Source organism: Panthera onca, chromosome C1, assembly GCF_046562875.1.
Source record: "Panthera onca isolate mPanOnc1 chromosome C1, mPanOnc1 haplotype 2, whole genome shotgun sequence".
Taxonomy (NCBI): Eukaryota; Metazoa; Chordata; class Mammalia; order Carnivora; family Felidae; genus Panthera; species Panthera onca.
Genome location: NC_138346.1, coordinates 61,595,995 through 61,615,196, shown reverse-complemented (window position 1 = coordinate 61,615,196; position 19,202 = coordinate 61,595,995). Strand labels below are relative to the sequence as shown.

General features: G+C 38.2%; 1 protein-coding gene across 1 annotated transcript in view; it reads left to right on the top strand.

Annotated features, from left to right (window-relative positions):
- The window catches only part of CYBRD1 (cytochrome b reductase 1), a 34,643-nt gene extending 16,836 nt beyond the window's left edge, over positions 1-17,807 (top strand). Inside the window, exons 2-4 of the mRNA XM_060621639.3 lie at positions 56-264; positions 13,365-13,519; positions 14,059-17,807. Coding sequence (XP_060477622.1) covers positions 56-264; positions 13,365-13,519; positions 14,059-14,356 — 662 coding nt within the window. The 3' untranslated portion in view covers positions 14,357-17,807. The remainder of the gene's footprint in view (positions 1-55; positions 265-13,364; positions 13,520-14,058) is intronic.
- The last annotated feature ends 1,395 nt before the right edge of the window (positions 17,808-19,202 follow it).

Here is a 19,202-nt window from a genome sequence, read left to right as displayed (position 1 = left end):
TTGTGTTAATTAAAAACAACAATGCCACATTCTGTCCCCTTTTGCTTCTTTCTAGCCATCATCGTGTACAGACTGCCATGGACCTGGAAATGCAGCAAGCTCCTGATGAAATCCATCCATGCAGGTTTACACGCTGTTGCTGCCATTCTTGCAATTATCTCTCTGGTGGCTGTTTTTGATTTCCACAATGCCAAGAATATCCCCAACATGTACAGTCTACACAGCTGGGTCGGACTGACGGTCGTCATACTCTACATCTTACAGGTCAATGTCTCAGTGTATTTGTAAGCATGATATGAAAAGCAAAACAGTTCAGATACTGCAGATGTTTTCTACACATTCATATTTCTTGGAAATAATCTTCTCATTCCCTTTAGGCCCTGTTCCATTTTGTTTCCATTGTAAGTATTCTTCCCTGAAGGGCCACCAGAACTGCAGAATTCAGTCTTTAAGCTTGAGCATGAGATTTAAAAAAATTTTTTTTAATGTTTATTTATTTTTGGAAGAGAGAGAGAGAGAGCACGAGCGGGGGAGGAGCAGAGAGAGAGGGAGACACAGAATCCGAAACAGGCTCCAGGCTCTGAGCTGTCAGCACAGAGCCCAATGCGGGGCTCGAACTCACAAACTGTGAGATCATGACCTGAGCTGAAGCTGGACACTCAACCAACTGAGCTATCCAGGCACCCTGAGCATGAGATTTTAAATATGGACATATCTATGTAGGGAAATTACTGTCTCCAAAACACCTAGACTGCCATTATCTGGACTTCAAGTTCCATGTGCTGAATAAACAAGCATAGCAAGATTTCTTTCCCATATTCCTCTATCATTTTTCTTTTCTTTTTTGTTTTATAAAAGTTTATTTTCATGTTTATTTACTTTTGAGAGAGAGTGTGCACACATGAGCAGAGGAGGGACAGAGAAAGAATTAGAGGATCCAAAGTGAGCTCCATGCTATCAGCACGGAGCCCAGTGCAAGGCTCGAACTCACAAACTGTGAGATCATGACCTGAGCAAAAGTTGGGCGCTTAACCAACTGAGCCACCCAGGCGCCCCTCCTTTTTTTTTTTTAAGTTTATTTATTTATTTATTTACTTATTTATGAGAGTGAAAGAGAGAGAGGGAGAGGGGGTAGAGAGAGAAATGGAGAGAGAGAATCTCAAGCAGGCTCCACATTGTCAGCACAGAACCTGATGCCGGACTCATGACCTGAACCAAAATCAAGAGTCGGGTGCTTAACTGACTGAGCCACCCAGGTGCTCCTGTCATTTCTATTTCCTAACTTTATGAGTGAAGACATGAATTTTACTTCTTTGTTAGATTTTGAAGGCTCAGGGATTAGTTTAGTTTTCCCCTGTCTTTTCTTCACTTATTAAAAACACATACATTTGAGAGCAGTGTATACGAACAAAAGTTAATGGAGTGTGATAAGGATTTGGCTATTCTAGGACACTAAAGTAAAAGGTAAATTTTTAAAATCTTTTTGGTGGTAACCATTTTGTTGAAAAATCTTTGTGAACTACGGCAATTCACTTCCCTTCCTTAGGACAGTATATAGCCAGCTATCTAATTGGGATATCAATGTGAACTTCACTTTTCTGTGAATATAGGAGAAGTAAGAAACTGAAATGAATAAAAAATAGAAGAAATTATAAATGAAATGAAAAGCTGGTTCTTTAAAAAAAAATAAAATAAAAGAGATAAACCATTGCCAACCTGAGAAAAAACAAAATATACAACCTTCAGAATAAGAAAAAAATTAATCATAGATACAGATATTATTTTAAAATTAGGACAGATTGTTAAATTTTAATATATCATAATATACTTAAAAATCTTTAAGAAATAAGGATTCTTTTCTTGCCAAATATAGACTACCAGATCTGATCCAAGAGGAATTAGAAAACCTGAACAGGATTGGGGCACCTGGGTGGCTCAATTGGTTAAGCGTTCGACTTAGGCTCAGGTCATGATCTCAGGTTCCCGGTTTCGAGTCCCACGTTGGGCTCTGTTGCTGAAAGCTCAGAGCCTGGAGCCTGCTTCAGATTCTGTGTCTCCCTCTATCTCTCTGCCCCTTTCCCGCTCACACTCTGTCTCTGTCCCTCTCTCAAAAATAAATAAACATAAAAAAAAAAAAAACCCTAAACAGGACAATAAAATATTAGATGAAATTGGTAAGATCTTTTGAAATCTATCTCTAAAAAAGGTACTGGTCCAGACTGTTTTTTATCTTTGACTTTCTAGGAATGGATACTTTAAACTTTTCTAGCACACTGGGAGAAAACAAACTCCTCTTAGATGTGGAGCGACTGTGTACTACATCTTGACATCTAAGATGGCGGCCCCGATGATAAACACCTTTACTAACATCCAACAGCAAACACCAGCTTACAGTGTGAAATATTGAAGACATTTCCATTATATTAATAAGACATTGGTGCTTGCTACCTTGGTCATTCAAATTTATTTTAGAGGTTTTAGCTACAAGATAATGAAAAAATCTGTATAAGTAATAGAGAATTTGTGACTTTTTTTCAGTTTGCAAAAACAAATACATAGAATGTATGTCTAGTAACCCAGAGATGGTTAGAGTAATGAGTATTTGGGAAGGTGCCTGGATCTAAGACAGCCATGCAGGGGCACCTGGGTGGCTCAGTCGGTTAAGCATCCAACTTCGGCTCAGGTCATGATCCGACAGTTTGTGGGTTCAAGCCCCACATCAGGCTCTGTGCTGACAGCTCGGAGCCTGGAGCCTGCTTTGGATTCTACGTCTCCCTCTTTCTCTGCCCCTCCCCCCCTCAAAAATAAATAAACATTTAAAAATACTAAAAAAAAAAGAAGATAGCCATGCATAATTCAATAACTTTTGCGTAAACTAGAAATAACCACTTAGAATAAGAAGTAGAATTCATTTATAATGTGAATATAAAATATGTAGGAATAAATTGAACAACGAAAGTATAAAATCTATATGTAGAATATGTAGAATACTATGAAATTTTATTGAAAAACAGAAAACATGGTATAATTAGATACCATGTTACTAAAAGAGAACAATTAATATAGAAATATCTTTCCCTCTTCAACTATATTTATGTATAATATAATTCTCATTTTAAGCCCAATAGTAGTTTTAAACTTGCAGAGCAAATATCCAAGGATAATCAAACAAATGTTGAAAAAGAGGTGAAGGGAGACCTGCCTTCAAAACAAGCTATTAATACAAGAGTAAAGAAAATATAGTCATGGAAAGAACCAGAGAGGACAGAAACAGTCCAAGTAGTACACGATTTTTTTTCTTCGGCACTTTGGTATTTCAATTTAGTGGAGAAAGAATGCTTATTTAATAAATGTTACCATCACAATTTGTTATCCATTTGGAAGAGACCAAACAAACAAGCGAAAGGACTCTGTATATAACACAAAGGAAAAAAGATTCCTAAAAACCCAATGAGAAGAGAAAAAGAAAATTAAGAAGCAAATAATCTATATAATCTGAAGTTGGGGAGTCCACAGGTTGACAAGAAATCCAGAAGTCATAAAGGAAAAAAAAGACATATTTGATTACATAAAAAATTTTTTTTAAAGTATATGGAGGGGGGCACCTGGGTGGCTCAGTTAGTTAAGCGTCCAACTCTTGATTTCGGCTCAGGTAATGACCTCACTATTTGTGAGATCGAGCCCCACATCTGGCTCTGTGCTGACAGCGTGGAGCCTGCTTGGGATTCTCTCTCTCCCTCTGTCTCTGCCCCTCCCCTGCTCATGCTCTCTCTCTCTCTCTCAAAATAAATAAGCATTAAAAAAGAAAAAAAAATTTAATAAAAAATTATGTGGGGCAAAACATACCAAAGTCAACAGAAACTGCACAAAGGGATATGGGGATAGTCATGTCATATATTAAGGCTTAATGTGTTTAATATGTAATATAAAAAAACTCCTAAAAATTAATGACAAAAAGGCAACCTCACAGAAAAATAAACAGAAGATTTGAACAGGCAAGTCACAGAAGAAAAACTTAAATCACCAATCAACATATAAAATGTCCAACCTCACTAAGAAGTTAGGGAAATAGAAAATAAAACAACAATAAAATGTCATTTTCCCCCACAAGACTAACAGGACAACAGTGGTGATGTTCCTTGCTGCCAAGGGTGTGAGTGGTCAAAGGTGCTCTCCACTTTTGCTTTTCCACTAGTGACAGGAAAATGTGTTGTCACCAAATTTTAGGGAAGTAGTGTGTTAATATCTACTAAATTAAAAATATATATATATGCTTACCCTTTAACCTAGCAATCCCACATTTGGAGAGAGTAGAAATAAAATACTGTAACGTAAGGAACTCTAAAAAGGATTTTTTTTTTAATATTTATTTTTGAGAGAGAGGGAGTGAGAGAGAGAGGGAGAGAGCATGAGCAGGGGACGGGCAGAGAGAGAGGGAGACACACACTTCAAAGCAGGCTCCGGGCTCTGAGCTGTCAGCACAGAGCCCGACGCGGGGCTGGAACTATGAGATCATGACCTGAGCTGAATTTGGATGTCCAACCAACTGAGCCAGCCAGGTGCCCCTAAAAAGGATTTTTAGCGCAACATTGTTTATTCAAGCAGGAAACCAGAAGCCACTAAATATCCATCAATAGGGAATGGTTAAATAATTTTTGGTAAATCTATGGTGGATATCATACAGCCATTACAAGGAATGTAGCCATGTCTACTGACCAAGAGTGAAATCATGATATATTCTTCAGTATAAAAAAATACTGGAGAATAAGTAATATGTTTAGTAAAACGTCATTTAAAATAAAAAAGGAAAGAGAAAAAAAAGCATGTATGTGTTTATGTGTAAAGAAAGGTGTGGGAGAATACACCAACCCACTGCCACATTGTGGGAGTGCGTGGGATTGGTTTGGGGGCTTATTAAATTTTTAAATGTGTCTTGTTTGACTTGCTTGAACCTGTGGCTCTTTTGTTTCAAATACAAGTAAATCTTATGTTATATACAAAGCATATATACATAATTTTTAAAACCAAACAAGCAGACAGGTGTCCCCTCACCACAGATTGTGAATACTCACGTTGTGCTTGGTGCCTGTGGTTGTTCAGGAACCAGGTGAACAGTTTCTTATCAGGAAAAGTTGACGACATTCCAACTTTATTCCTTTGCTGCATAAAAGCTATTTTCAAGTTACTTGCATTGCTTCTCCATACAAGTGACAGAACAGATCACCCAGATGTGCTCAGGGAGAAATTAAGTGAAAGCACATTTCCTTTCCCAGTGGAAAGAAATGAATTCTAGGCTTTTGGTAGGAGCTAAGCTCCCTACTTATGATTTACAAAGATTCCTGCCTCCGTATTCTTAGTTGCAAAAATTCATGAGCCACAAAAATATGCTTTGACAGAGACATACTTATGTCAGATTTCTTAAGTTAAAAGTAAAAAAGGGAGGGGTGTCTGGGTGGCTCAGTCTACTGACTCTTCCTTTCAGCTCAGGTCATGATCCCAAAGGTTGTGGGATCGAGCCCGAGTCAGGCTCCGAGCAGAGCGCGGAGCCTGCTTAAGATTGTCTCTCTCTACCTCTGCCCCTCTCTCACGCTCGTGCTCTCTCTCTAACGTAAAATAAAATAAAATAAAATTTTTTTAAAGTAAAAAGGGGAAGCAGTTTCTCTTTCTGAATCAAGACGAATTCTAGATCCTTGTTGCTGCCGCTTGTGGTTGGAGAACAGGAAGTTTCCACTTTCCTGGAGCGGATGCAGGCCCTGGCTTGCTGCTGGCTTATGCGGTCACGACTGCCTGCACTTCAGTCTCCAAGTTTAACTGCGTGCAGACCATTCACCCGAGTTTGTGAAGTCAGTTTGTGCTCCCCTCCCCTTCAAAGAACAATTCAAGAAGCAATCCTACCAATGTGTGAAGAGCGTGGGAGAGAATGTCAGGTTCATATCTTCTTACCTTACCACTGTTGGGGTTTGGCTTAGCTCCTTTGTTTAAAGTCAGGATTTACCTGCCAAGGGAAGCTAGTGTCCGGGTGCGTTCAGTAAATAGAGTAAGGAGGGAAGGACGGAGGTAAGCAATAAAGAATACAACCAAAAAAGGCTGAAAGGTCTTCTTTCTTCCTCATGTTTACCTATGGGTTGTAAAGCATTTCAAGTATAGAATTCTTTTCTGCTTGTGAAATCTAGCCTCTGGGGCATTTAAAAAAAATAACAAACTATCTGGGGCTCAAAGTGTGCTCTTCACGAGGCTGTTTTCTCTGTATGTCTGACTTCTGCTTCCCTCATTCTGTTGTCAGGACAGGATTGCTGAGAACCTTGAGCCTACCCCTAAAAGTAGAGAGCCCACCTTTCCTGAGTCCATAGATTAAACTCAGTAAAAATGTGTTTGGGTCCACTTGTGTCTTAGGTGTTCTCTTGAAGAGGCACTTTTACAGGGGGTTGGACCCACCCGGATCACCTACTCCCCTCCCACCCCTCCCCACCCCCAAACCCCAGCCCTGAAAACAGAATCACAGCAATGATTCCCCTGCAAAGCAGAGATCCTTTATTTACTCTTTTGAATTGGAAATTAAGCTGAAATTTCTTTGTGACATTCTTCCACCAAATTTTGCTGACACATATTTTCTTATTCTTTCATTTCATCTCTCTGAGGTATTCCTTCTCTCTGCTTCCGAGGCATCCTCTTAGAGTAGTTCTCAAAATCTAGTCCAGAGAACTCTGAAGCGGGGAGTGGGGAGTGGTAACCAAGATTTTCAGGTGGTTCTTTCTGTTCAAAGCTCTTTTCATAATACTAAGATGGTATTTATCTTTGTGTCAGTTTCTCAAAAGTGTTACATGGCCTTTTCCAGAGACTACATTATATGTGATATCACATAAGCCTGAATGTGGAGACAAATAGAGGAATCCAATTATCTACTACTGAATCAGAACTTAAAGTGATTTGCAAATATGTAAAACATGCCACTTGGCATGTTTTTTGTTTCACATAATATAGTTATTTTTCGTAAGACATGCTATTTATGTAAATATGTACTGAATTTATTATCATCGTTAAATGAATAAATATTTTTAGAAGTTTCAGCTTTAATTTCTAATATGGTAAATATCAATAGATGTATAATATAATAAAAGCTCTTTGGGGTTCTCAATATTGTATGTATTTAGAAGTAATGAATCATGATAAAATTAACTCTTAGGATTCCACTATCCAATCTAATTTAGAAAACATAGAACCCCCACCCACTTCTACTTCAATCCCATATCTGTCTAACTACCCCAACTTCTAATGGTAACCATTCTCTGGAAGTTTTTCTGCCATTCCCTGTTTTTCTTTACAATTTTTCTACATACTGTGAATCCCCAAACAATATGTTGTTTAGTTTTGCTTTTTTAATAAATTTTGAAAAACACAGTATCATAATATAAGTATTCTATTGCAACTTTTTTTCATTCTACTGATTCAACTATCTTGATTCCTTAGCTATAGTTTATTCATTTTTACTTTTGTATTCCATTGTTTAAATATACCATGAATTTATTTATCCAATCTCTTGCTATTAGACATTTGGGCTATTTTTAGTTTTCTGCTATAAACAATACTATATTGAACATTCATATACATATCTCCTGGCCCTCATATGCAAAGATTACTCTGGGCGTATACTTAGGAGTGGAATTATACTCAGACGAAAGAAGAAATGCCAAACTGTTTTCCAAATTGGTTGATCCCAGTGTGTTCCTGCCAGCAGCATGTAAGAGTACCCATAAGGCACATCCTTGCCAACATGCATCGTCTTCAAACTTTTAATTATTGCCAAACTAGTGGGTATAAAATGATGTCTTCTTGTGGTTTTAATGTTTATTTCACTGATCACTCATGTTTCCTTTCTAAGAAAGAGAAATATCTTTTGTCCACTTGAAAAATGAGGGTTTTTTTTTCTTTTCCTTGAAGATTTGTAGGAGTTCTGTGTCAGATTCCTTTTCATTTATATGTATTGCTTATATCTTCCAGTTTGAAGCTTAAATTTTCTCTTTTGTTAGTATTTGTTGATAAACAGAAATTCTTCATTTTAATGAAACAAATTAATCATCTTTCCCTTTAAGGCTATTATTTTTTATTTCGTTTTGGAAACTTGTTTGAAAATCTTTCCCTCCCCTGAGGGCCAAACAAACTATATTCTTAGGTTCTGCCTCGGAACTGTTGGATCAGAAACTCTGGGTGAGGGGCCCAGAAATATGTGCTCACAGGCCTTCCAGGTGGTTCAGAAGCATGTGGTTTGAGATCAGTTAACCTAGGAGAAAAGCTTTTCTTCTGTAATCTGTTAATGTAGTCAGTTACATCAGTAGATTTTTCTAATATTAAACTTAGGTGAATTAAAAACATTTTAAATTGTCTCAAGATTCTCTTTTGCTCTCTGAAATATTCGAATTCTTACCTTTCATTGTTTTACTTGTGTGCTAACTAGGCTTCTCAGAAAGGTCATTTCACAGCTTCGTGACTTTTGTTTAGCAGGAGGAAATCTGATCCCTGGCTACCTTCTTGCTCAGATCCAGAGAGCAAGTAGTGTTTAAGAACACAGGACATGCAATCAGGGAGACCTCAATTTGAATCAGGTTCATCCATTTGTAGCTCGTGACCTTAAGATAAATTATTGAACTTTTCTGAACTTAGTTTGCTCACCTGTAAATTAAGGCTTTTGATACATCCTTCACAACATCATGCTCAAAGCCAAATAATGCATGGAAATGCTCAGCCTAGGGCTTAGTGTACTAGAATTACACAAGTCAGCCATTGTATAAGTCTTATGGAAGGCTCCTTTATGACCTATAGATGGAATTTTTTATTTCTATTCTAGATCGTAGGCACCTTTATGGTTGAGAGCATACATTTTATGTCAATGAAATTTTGTTCATTAATCCATCCATTTATTCAACAGAGCCAAATGCCCATTGTGTATGAGATTCCTTGCCAGGCTGTGGGGGATGCATTGTTCCATAAGAAAAGCATGGGTCCAAAGAGACATGCTCTCTGCCCTCATGTAGTTTACAAGACAGGTCTTTGAGTATTTGGTAGACAAGGTGGGTATGGAACATTCTGGGAGAGCTCTCATATGGTATGGGGGGTAAAGGAAGTCAGACCAAAACCTGAACTCATGAGGTTGGTGGTGAAAGGGGAGAGAGTATTCTAGGTGAATAGAAGAGTAGGTGGGTGCAGTTTTCTTTGTTTCAGAAGCAAGAAGGAGGTCAGGCATCCTGGAGTGGAGTATGGAAGATGAATTGGAGGTTGGGCAGAAGTAAATATAGATAGACTAGCTGCAAGGTGTTTACAGAGGTTCAGATGAGAAACGATGGTGGCCTGGAGGTGTAGCAGTAGCAGTGAGCAAAATGGATGGTTTCTAAAGATATTTCAAAGGTGGAATTAATGAGATTTGGAAAGTTAACCGTAAAAGGATGAGAGTCGCTTGCAAGCATGAGCAAGTGGGGGGATGAGAAAGGGAACATTAGAGGAGGAAGAGAGGGTTTGAGGAGTGTCAGGTGCTATAAGAAGCAAGGAGAATATGGTCTGAAAACCGTCCTTTGGATTTAGTGACCTGGAAGTTACTGATGACACTAGAGAGCCCTTTTCTTAAAGGGGAGAATCCAGATTTCAGTGGATTGAGGAAGGAGTGGAAGGTAAGAAAATAGTTCAGTCAAGAGGTTTGGGTAAGGGAAGGAGAGGGTGGTAACTGGACAGGGATAGGAGTCAAGGCGGGTGTTTGGTTGAGGGTTTTTTGTTTCTTTGCTTCTTTTCATTGTGAGAAGCTTGGGCATGTTAAAATGCTCCCAGGGTGGCACCAGTAGAGAAGGAGAGGCTGTGAATAGTGGAGTGAATCTATAGCTATGCCTTCAGGAAGCAGGTTGCAGGGCGCAGCTGGGAGCTCGAACACCAACTCTATTGTAATTGAAGAAAGGAAGGAATTGTTGGCTTGGCTTTTTTGGTTTGTTTGAAGTTCAGCAGCAGAAAAGTGAAGCTCTGTTTTTCCCATGAGATGGTACTAAAATCATCTGCTAATAGTGAGGAGGCACACAGGACAGCCACTAGTTTGAGGAAGAGAGAACATGGAGGACCAGTTGATAAATCAGACAATAGTAGAAGGATTGTTGAGCAGTGTTGAAGTGCTCATAACTGTGAGCATCATAACCATGAATTTATAGTGCCGCTGGTCTCCTTGGCTGTGTGACTTAACTCTAGTAGCACCTAGCAGACCAGAGGTAGTCCTGAAGATGGCTGAGCCAGTGTTGGAATGTTGCCAGGTAGATTTGATGCAAGACAGTGCAGCAAGGAGATTTATTGACAGAGGAATTTAGTGTTCATTTGTGTGTCCTCTCTCTCTATAAAAAAACTGTGGACATATTCTAGTTGGTGCTGATTAGATGTTTTAATCCCTGGAAGAAACATGCTTTTACACTTGAAGAATGCAACTTGGAAATGACCTAATACAGAGCTTCTCAAAGTGTGGCCTCTAGAACAGCATCATTAGCATCACCAGGGAAATCAGAAATATGGATTCTTAGGTTCTATTCCAGACCTACTGAATCAGAAATTCGAGGGTTGGGGCCCAGCAATATGTACTTTAAATGAAGGAATGATTGAGTATAGGAAATAGCAGGAAAATGAAGAGGATTTCCATGTATTAATCTGTAAATCACTTGATTGCTCATTAAATCCACCTCTATAGTTAAAAAAAGAAAAAGGAAATCATACCTAATACAAAAGCTAGATAGGCAGATATTTCCTGGTTTCATTAATGGTTTGCAAATAAAAGCTTTTGTTGGGTCTTGAAGTTCACACATATCTTTTTTTAAAAACTCTTGTTTCATAAAAGGAGATAAGACTGGCATAGTAAAATACATTTGTTAGTGAGCAAATAATAATAATAATTAAGTGAGAAAGTCCAGATACTTAACACAGGAACTGTAAAAGTAAAATTTTATTGTTTATTTCCAGTTATAAAAGTAATATACATTAATTTTAACATTTATAAAAATGTTAAAAAACATTTAACATTTAACATTTCTGTATTTATAAAATACAGAAAAAAGAAAAAAACAAAAACCATTGGTAATGCCATAATCTAGAGGTATCATTACACTTTGGCTTACTTCCTTTGGGCTTTAATTGTGCCTATGAACATTTAAGGGAAGTTCAATTGCCTGGGGTCCTCTAAGCAAATTTCTGGCACCCCAACTACTTAGCTCATTGAGCCCTACGGGATTACAAGAGGCACACATGATAAATCCTGAAAGAAATGAGAGAAAACAGAGTATCAGGAATGAAGTCAAGAGAGCAGAAATATGGGAAATGCATATTTCTATGGGCAAGTCACAGAAAAGATGTGGTATGAGTACATAGAAGTATATATGTGCTAAATCCTTGATGGCCATTTACCTGAGCCCTGTTTCCATATAGAAATCACAATCTGTACATCGGGATGCTTGCCCTTTGATACTAATAGAATCACTAAACTTCACTGAAGGAGAATTAGCAACATTCTCAACCACCAAAGGGGACCCTCTGAACCATTTCTCATACATCCAGGCATTTGTGGCATTAGGTGGACAGTAAAATATGCAAACTAGCCTATTGAATGCATTTTTTTTAATTAACTTCCATTCATTACCATTTCCCAGAAACTGATTCTAAATATATTTTAGGGTCTCAGACCCATTCTGCCTTCAGTCTTCTGGTGTCCCCCATTAGTCCTTTGATCCCATTCAGGAAAGATGAACAGTGATGTTGTGTTTCTCCCTATTCTCCCTTCTTCTCATCGTTGTTTTGTTGGGGGGGGGGCGCGGGACGGGGAGGGTAGATCCAAAGTAGGTACCTGGAAAAAATGCCCTTTAAATTCAGTAGCTCAGCAGTCACTAAGAAATCTTTATTCTCTTGAGGAGAAGAGAATAGGTAAGGGGTAGGAGGTGTGGGGCCACAAAACAAATGGAAAGTGTCACTAGACTTCAATTACTTAGGAATCTTGCTATCCTCTGCAGAGAAGCATCCCACTAGGGATTTAATTATCAAAGAAACGGCAATAACCTCTCTGTTTTTCCTCATAAAACAAAATTGTAAACTTCTTAACATGTAACTTTTTTTTTAAGTTTATTTATTTATTTTGAGAGAGAGAGAGAGAGAGAGAGAGAGCAGGACAGGAGCAGAGAGAGAGGGAGAGAGAATCCCAAGCAGGCTCTATGCTGTCAGTACAGAGCCCGATGTGGGGCTCGAACTCGTGAACCATGAGATCATGACCTGAGCTGAAATCAAGAGTTGGACACTTAACTGACTGAGCCACCCAGGTGCCCCTCAGTGCTCACTTTTGTGTAGGCTTTAGGTAACTGGATTCAGGTTTATCTAGAATCTTGTACATATAAGACTAGAGTCACTGTCAGCGCAGAGCCCTATGTGGGGCTCAAACTCACGAACCACAAGAACCTGGCCAAAGTCAGATGCTTTACCAACTGAGCCACCCAGGCACCCTAACACACAATGTTTTTGATTGAACTGTCTAAATGTGTCCTATCATATATGGTTTTAGGGACTTGAAAATCTTTTATTTCCTTTTCTACTTGGCAACCTTAAGGAAATAGATAAAAACAAACAAGAAGTTCACTGAAGCTTTGTTAATGATCGAAAAAAACTAGAAACAGGAACATCCATAGATAGAAAACTGAGTAAATTATGTTACATCCTTAAAATAGAACATTAGCCATTAAAAAGAATAAACCAGATGCACGTATGTTGATATGAAAAGATCTCCAAGATATATTATTAAAAATTTTTAAATGTTTATTTATTTTTGAGACAGAGCACATGCAGGGGAGGGGCAGAGAGAGAGAGATAGGGAGACAGAATCGAGGCAGGCTCCAGGCTCTGAGCTGTCAGCACAGAGCCCAATGCAGGGCTTGAATTCACAAACTGTGAGATCATGACCTGAGCTGAAGTCGGACGCTTAACCGACTGAGCCACCCAAGTGCCCCATCTCCAAGATATATTATTAAGGGAAAAAAAGCAATATGCAGATGCAGAACAAATACGTATAGTAAGATACCATTTATACTTTAAAAATTCTCTTTCTCTCTCTCCACACACACACACACACACACACACACACACACACACACATGCTTGCATAGGCATACAAATTTTCTGGAAGGATACTTGAGAAAGTGATAATAGGTGTTGCCTTTGAGTAGTGGAACTGGAGTGGGGGAAATTTTCATCTTATGCCCTTGGTTCTGTATGAAGGTTTTCTCATTTTGCGTACAATTGCTTTTATAATAATACTTTTAAAATTGGTTGACTCTTAAAATTAAATGATAACCTTTGTACTTGTTGATGTTTAGCTTCTCCTAGGTGTTTTCATCTTTCTGCTTCCTTGGGCTCCACTTTCTCTCCGAGCACTTGTCATGCCCATACATGTTTACTCCGGACTGCTCATCTTTGGAACAGTGATCGCAACGGTACTTATGGGAGTGACTGAGAAATTGTTCTTTGCCCTGTAAGTTATATAGTTTTCCTAATTGTAATATTTAAGCTATAAAATGTTAAATACTTACCCATTGGGGGAAAATTTAACAAAATATTTAATATTAAAAATAGACAATTTAAAAATTTATTTTTAACAAATGTATTATACATGTAGTATAGCATTAATAATGCTTGGAAGAAGGACCAAAAAGTTCAAAAAACTGTACCACTCTTACAACTATTGAGGTTACACGTGCCCTCTTAATCTTTTTGATGTGCGTATCTTTATATTAATTGTAATTATAGTGTATATACATTTTGTATTGTCCATTTTTCAATTTTTAAGTGCTACTGGTGTTCCAGGTGCTACATTATTTTCATACTTATAATTTTTAACGTCATACTATTTCATTGAGTTATTTTAGCATAACTTAAATTTCTCTTTAATATCAAACTTTAAGGGAATTTACATAGAAGCTCTACCAGTGGGTATTTTTTTTAATTCAAGACTGTTTGACACGCTGCTGCGTCACCCTATTTGTAATTGGACATACTCTCTCTTTCTTGTAGGACTAGTTCTGGGTACAGTACATCTCCACCAGAAGGTGTTTTCACAAATACCCTGGGCCTTCTGATTGTGGTATTTGGGGCCCTCATTTTTTGGATAGTCACCAGACCACAATGGCAGCGTCCTAAGGAACCAAATTCGATCTTTCTTCAGCCAAATGGAGGTGCTCAAGAGGGAGTGGAAGGCTCAGCAATAAACTTTAGCAACGTGGACAAATCAGATTCAGAATTAAACAATGAAGTGGCAGCAAGGAAAAGAAACTTCATCGTTGACGAGGCTGGTCAGAGATCCACCATGTAAAGGGTTGTAGAGATGTGGCCATATCACTTCACTTTTACAAACTAGCTCTACAGTTTATCGCTTCTTCTCTCTAGCCCCAAGGTGATTGGGCCACAGAGTCAATATTTATTTTAATCATAAAGTAGGATTCCTTGGAAGAGTTTGTATTGATTGAGGCCTATGAACTTACCTGAATTGGAAAGGAGATGATCGTGTAAATAATAGCAGATATAAATTGTGGTTATGTTACCTCTTTCTTGTTGAGGACCAAAACATTTAGCACAGTGCCTTGCATAAAACAGTCGATCAAAATGGGTCTCTCAAAAACAAACAAGCAAACAAAAAATAAAAATGTGTCCCTCGGTTGGTAAATTTCATCAGCTGGTGGCATCTCTGGCCTTTTGTCATTTCCTGTTAATTCTGGGAGTCCAGTTCTAACACTTTAGAATTAGATCTGGGGCAGGGTTTATGCTACACAGATAATGTGAGCAGAGTACAGAAAAAAATTTAGGAAACTAACTGGTTCCCTTTTCTCAGCGCTCTCTCCCCAACTAGTTTGAGCTCAGACTGGCCCTAGAGACCAGGGTTATATTAGAGCATTTTGAGGCAATGACTGAACCAAATGTAGCTAAAGAGGTCTTCTCTCGTCAGACCTAGAAGTTTTTCTAAAATTCCACTTCATCCCAAAGCTCTCCCTGGGGTTTGGCGTATTTTATAACCCCAGATTCCAAACCAAATTAGAACGGAATATCCCTGAAAGCTTACGTAGCATAAACTGCTCTACAAACCTCAAAGAGCATTTTTTCCCGACTTTCCTTTTTCATTTTAGAAAGTACTTACGTGGCACATACTATCTGCCAGACACTATTCTAAGCACTTTATAAATATTGACTTATTCAATCCTTAAACTTTTCTCGGTAGGTACTATTATTATCTCCATTTTACAGGTGGGAGATCTGAAGCTCAGAATGGCTAGTGACTTGCCCCAAGGTCACACAGCTCATCAATGGTAGAACTGAGATTCGTCACTTGGCCATCTGACTCCTTCGTCCATGACCCTAACCACTTCTCTATGCTGTATCTTCTATTATATACTAGTTTGTACACTGCTGGAGTGCAGTGGACTTGTTAAAGTTTAACTTCTGGCTCTCTTGTCCAAGGCAGATTCCTCAAATAACCAAGGAAAGAGGCCCACCCATACCTGGAAATAGATCATGGCACCCTGATGCAGCCAACAAGCCATGGCCTACCTCAATGCCTCTTTGATCTTAAAATTGTGTCTTGGTGACAAAGAAAGATTTGGGCAAGAATATATGTAACTTTCAAGATGAATCAATTACAAGTTTTTTTCTTCAGGATCTTAGCTGCTGTATAGCTTTGGGTTTGGGGATAGGAGAGACTCACCTCGTGGTCTGCCCTTCCCGGTGGCAAGAGCTAAGGTCCTTCCTGATTTTGGTGGAATTTTAGGTGATATCTAGAGCTTTGAGTTCTTGGTAGTGAGTTTAGAGAGTCAGAGGTGACATCTTTCATGCATGGAGATCTCTGTCTTGACTCTAGCTGACTTGAATTAAGACCTAGAGTAGTGCCTTTGCTGAAAGGATGCTTTTCATTTTGGGATTGATTTTTGGTTTCCCTGCAGTTTTAAAGTGGGGCATTTTGATGTGGGTGGAAACCCTACAGTTTATACCAAATACACTTTTTTTTTTTTTTAAGTAGGCTCCCTGCCCATTTCGTGGAGCCCAGTGTGGGGCTTGAACTCACAACCCTGAGATCAAGACCTGAGCTGAGATCAAGGGTCAGACACTTAACCAACTGAGCCACGCAGACACCCCTACACCAAACACACTTAACTTTTTTGGTGCTTCATAAAGTTCCTTTTAATTTAAGTGGTAATTACCTCCATAGACTGAATATGAGCTTCTCTCCATCATGTTCCTTAAGCTTCATGCCTAACCATTCAAGATTCCCTTGCCAAAACACTGTTTTCTTCCTATTTAATTCTCCTTCCAAAATTGGTAATGGTGTCTTAAGTATCCCCAGTACCCAGCCTAATGCCTGGCTCGCTGTGAGCACAGTCAAATTCAATATGGACAGAGCACACTACAAATTTTGTTGTTACGTGGAAGAGTAATTGCGTTGTCACACACAAACATATTTTCGATAAATGGATGTTTCATTACAAGGAGGTGCCCCAAATTCCAGGAGTGTTTTAGGGGAAGGCGATAGTCCCAATGACCGAAGCTGCTGTTCCATTTTATGTAGGCCAAGGAAGAGGTTACTGGTGAAAAGTTAACTATGGATTTGGCATGAGAATATTCTATTCCATTGCAAAGTCTTTGAGCACACATCATCTCAGCCCTTTATTTTCTCTCTCATGGGCTAATGCGAGGGCAATCTTACAGATATTATAAGAACTTCTTTCTTTCTCAACCTTTATGAAAACAATGCATAGTAAAATACATCTAGAAAACCTTTCTGAGACTCTTCTTTTAATGGGATTTTTATTCTAATGGTAATTGTACCTTTATCTTTCAAAAGCTGGTATTTCCTACCTAAAGCCATCTCTCCCCAAAATATCTCATTAAAGAGTCCACAAAAAGAAAAGGGGAGAAGAAAGCCTTAGGTATCATTTCCAAAACAGTGATTGAAATCTTCCCAAATAATTATAGCTTATATCATCTGCAGAGATAGTCTGGCTTGGCTTACCCCATAATCTAATTTCAGAAAGAAAAAAAAAAAAAAGCTTTTATTTTAGCACTCATCTAAATCAACACTAAAGTCTTTTCTCTGGGTGGGTTTTATTGAGAAACTCAAATGAATATACTTTTTGAATTAATGTTCTCAGATACATACAGCTTTCTGTGCTTCTTGTGTCAGATTGATTTCACCCTCCAGAATACTTTCCTTTCCATTCCTTGTGTGGTTTCATTTAAGCCGTGCTGGTTAGAAACAGCATCTCAGACCTTACAATCAAATGACAAAGAAGCAATTGCACTTTTTAAGGGATACTGACAAGTGGTTCCTATTTTCTAAAGGACAAAAGAAAGAGAATGTCTTGTTTTTAATTAGGCTCTTTTCCCCGCTGAGTTGAAAATTGCAGTGCAATACCGATTGACCACAACGCCAGATCTAAAACCTCAGAGAAAGAAGTAAAGTGTTATGCTAATTTTATTGCAATATGATAGAATTTTTATCCTGTTATGTCCTTCTTGTGATAACTCTGACAGAAAACTGTTAACTGCTATGTCTTAGAGGTGCACATAGGAAAGTATAGAAAAAAAGAAAACTATTATTCTTTATCCCTTAGAAGATGCCTGAACATTTTTAAGTGGAAAAGATTACTATGTTTAAATTTGCCTTCTTATGGAAAAATATTAAATAGCCTGAATATTTTATAATTTTGTAGAAAAAAGATGCATCTATTTTTTCTTGACTTGTTTTTATATAGTAATAAAAGTTATTTTGGAAGCGATTTGTGTGTTATCCATTTGTCCAGGCTGGATGGTGTAGGCATTGTTCTGAAAGTTTCTGTTCTATGGTTGTTTGTTTCGTGGAAAAAAATTTTTTAAGTTTCTTTATTAAAAATGCTGTCAGAGTACCACACCATTTCCATTGCTGGAAGGATCAGAGGATTGTTTCAAAACTGCCAGGGTATCCTCCTCCGTGCAGGATCTGAACTGGAGCCATCCTTGTAGTGCAGAAGGGAGCCATCGGTGTAGGCAACTAAAGCAGACACAGTGTAAGTGGGAAAAGCATGGAAGGAGAGCCTATTAAAAGAGTTGGTTATTACAGAACTCTGTTTACAGGAACTTGTCCTTGAGAAAGTATATAACTCATTATGGATGAATTGTCGACTAGTCGCATCTGAGTAATCAGTACTCCTCCCATCTTAATCACTCATTTAGCCTTTTTTTGCCTCCTGAGAAATTGTCTAGCTATAATAACATCGTTAATATTATATATACAATATGCAATAGAGCTATAATATTGCATGTGAATTGAATTTTTATGTTCCATCATATTTTGTGTTCTTATTTTCAGAGAACTGTATATTATTTTAAATTTATTTTAATTGGCAAGTACTTTTGATACTTTATGACTATATGGCTCAAATACATTAACACGTAATTTTACATATATTAGCTCATTTAATTTAATTTGCGGTTGTACTGGACATTTACATTGTCCGCCATGCCCAGCCTTACGAACATAGCTGTGTTTTTTTGACCACCCGCATTTCCTCAGCCACAGCTAACTGGATGCTAGTGGGAGAAAACACATCACCCATATGTAGACTTTTCACAGCTCACCAACATACTATGAAGTAGCCTGGTATGAAATGAAAATATCCTCTTTCATTTCCTTTCAGATTGAGGAATGAGGACTTCAGAGGATTTGGGCTCTCTCCTTTCCAAGAATTTGAATTGGGAAATACTTCAAGAATAAGTCAGAACAGAACTTAAATGAATGCCTGGTTACAGGAGCCATGAGGAAATCTAGACCAGAGATCAGGAAATTGTCTATAAAGAGCCAAATAGGTTTAGTGGACCGCATGGTTTCTGTGGCAAATACTCAACTAATGCCATTGTAGTCAAAAGAGACCACAGACGATAGTAAATGGAGGAAGGAGTATGACTATGTTCCAATAAAACTTTATTTACAAAAAACAGTGGCAGCCCACATTTGTCCCACAGGCCAAAGTTTGCCAATCCCTGGTCTAGACCATTAGGTGGGACCATGAGAGTTCATGACAGGCTAAAATGATAAGAAATCAAGAACTATGTGGTGAAGAGAAAATACTGATGATAGAGAGGAAGGATTGGCAGGTCATAATAGGAAACACAAGTGGGCAGTGAAGTAGTCTTGG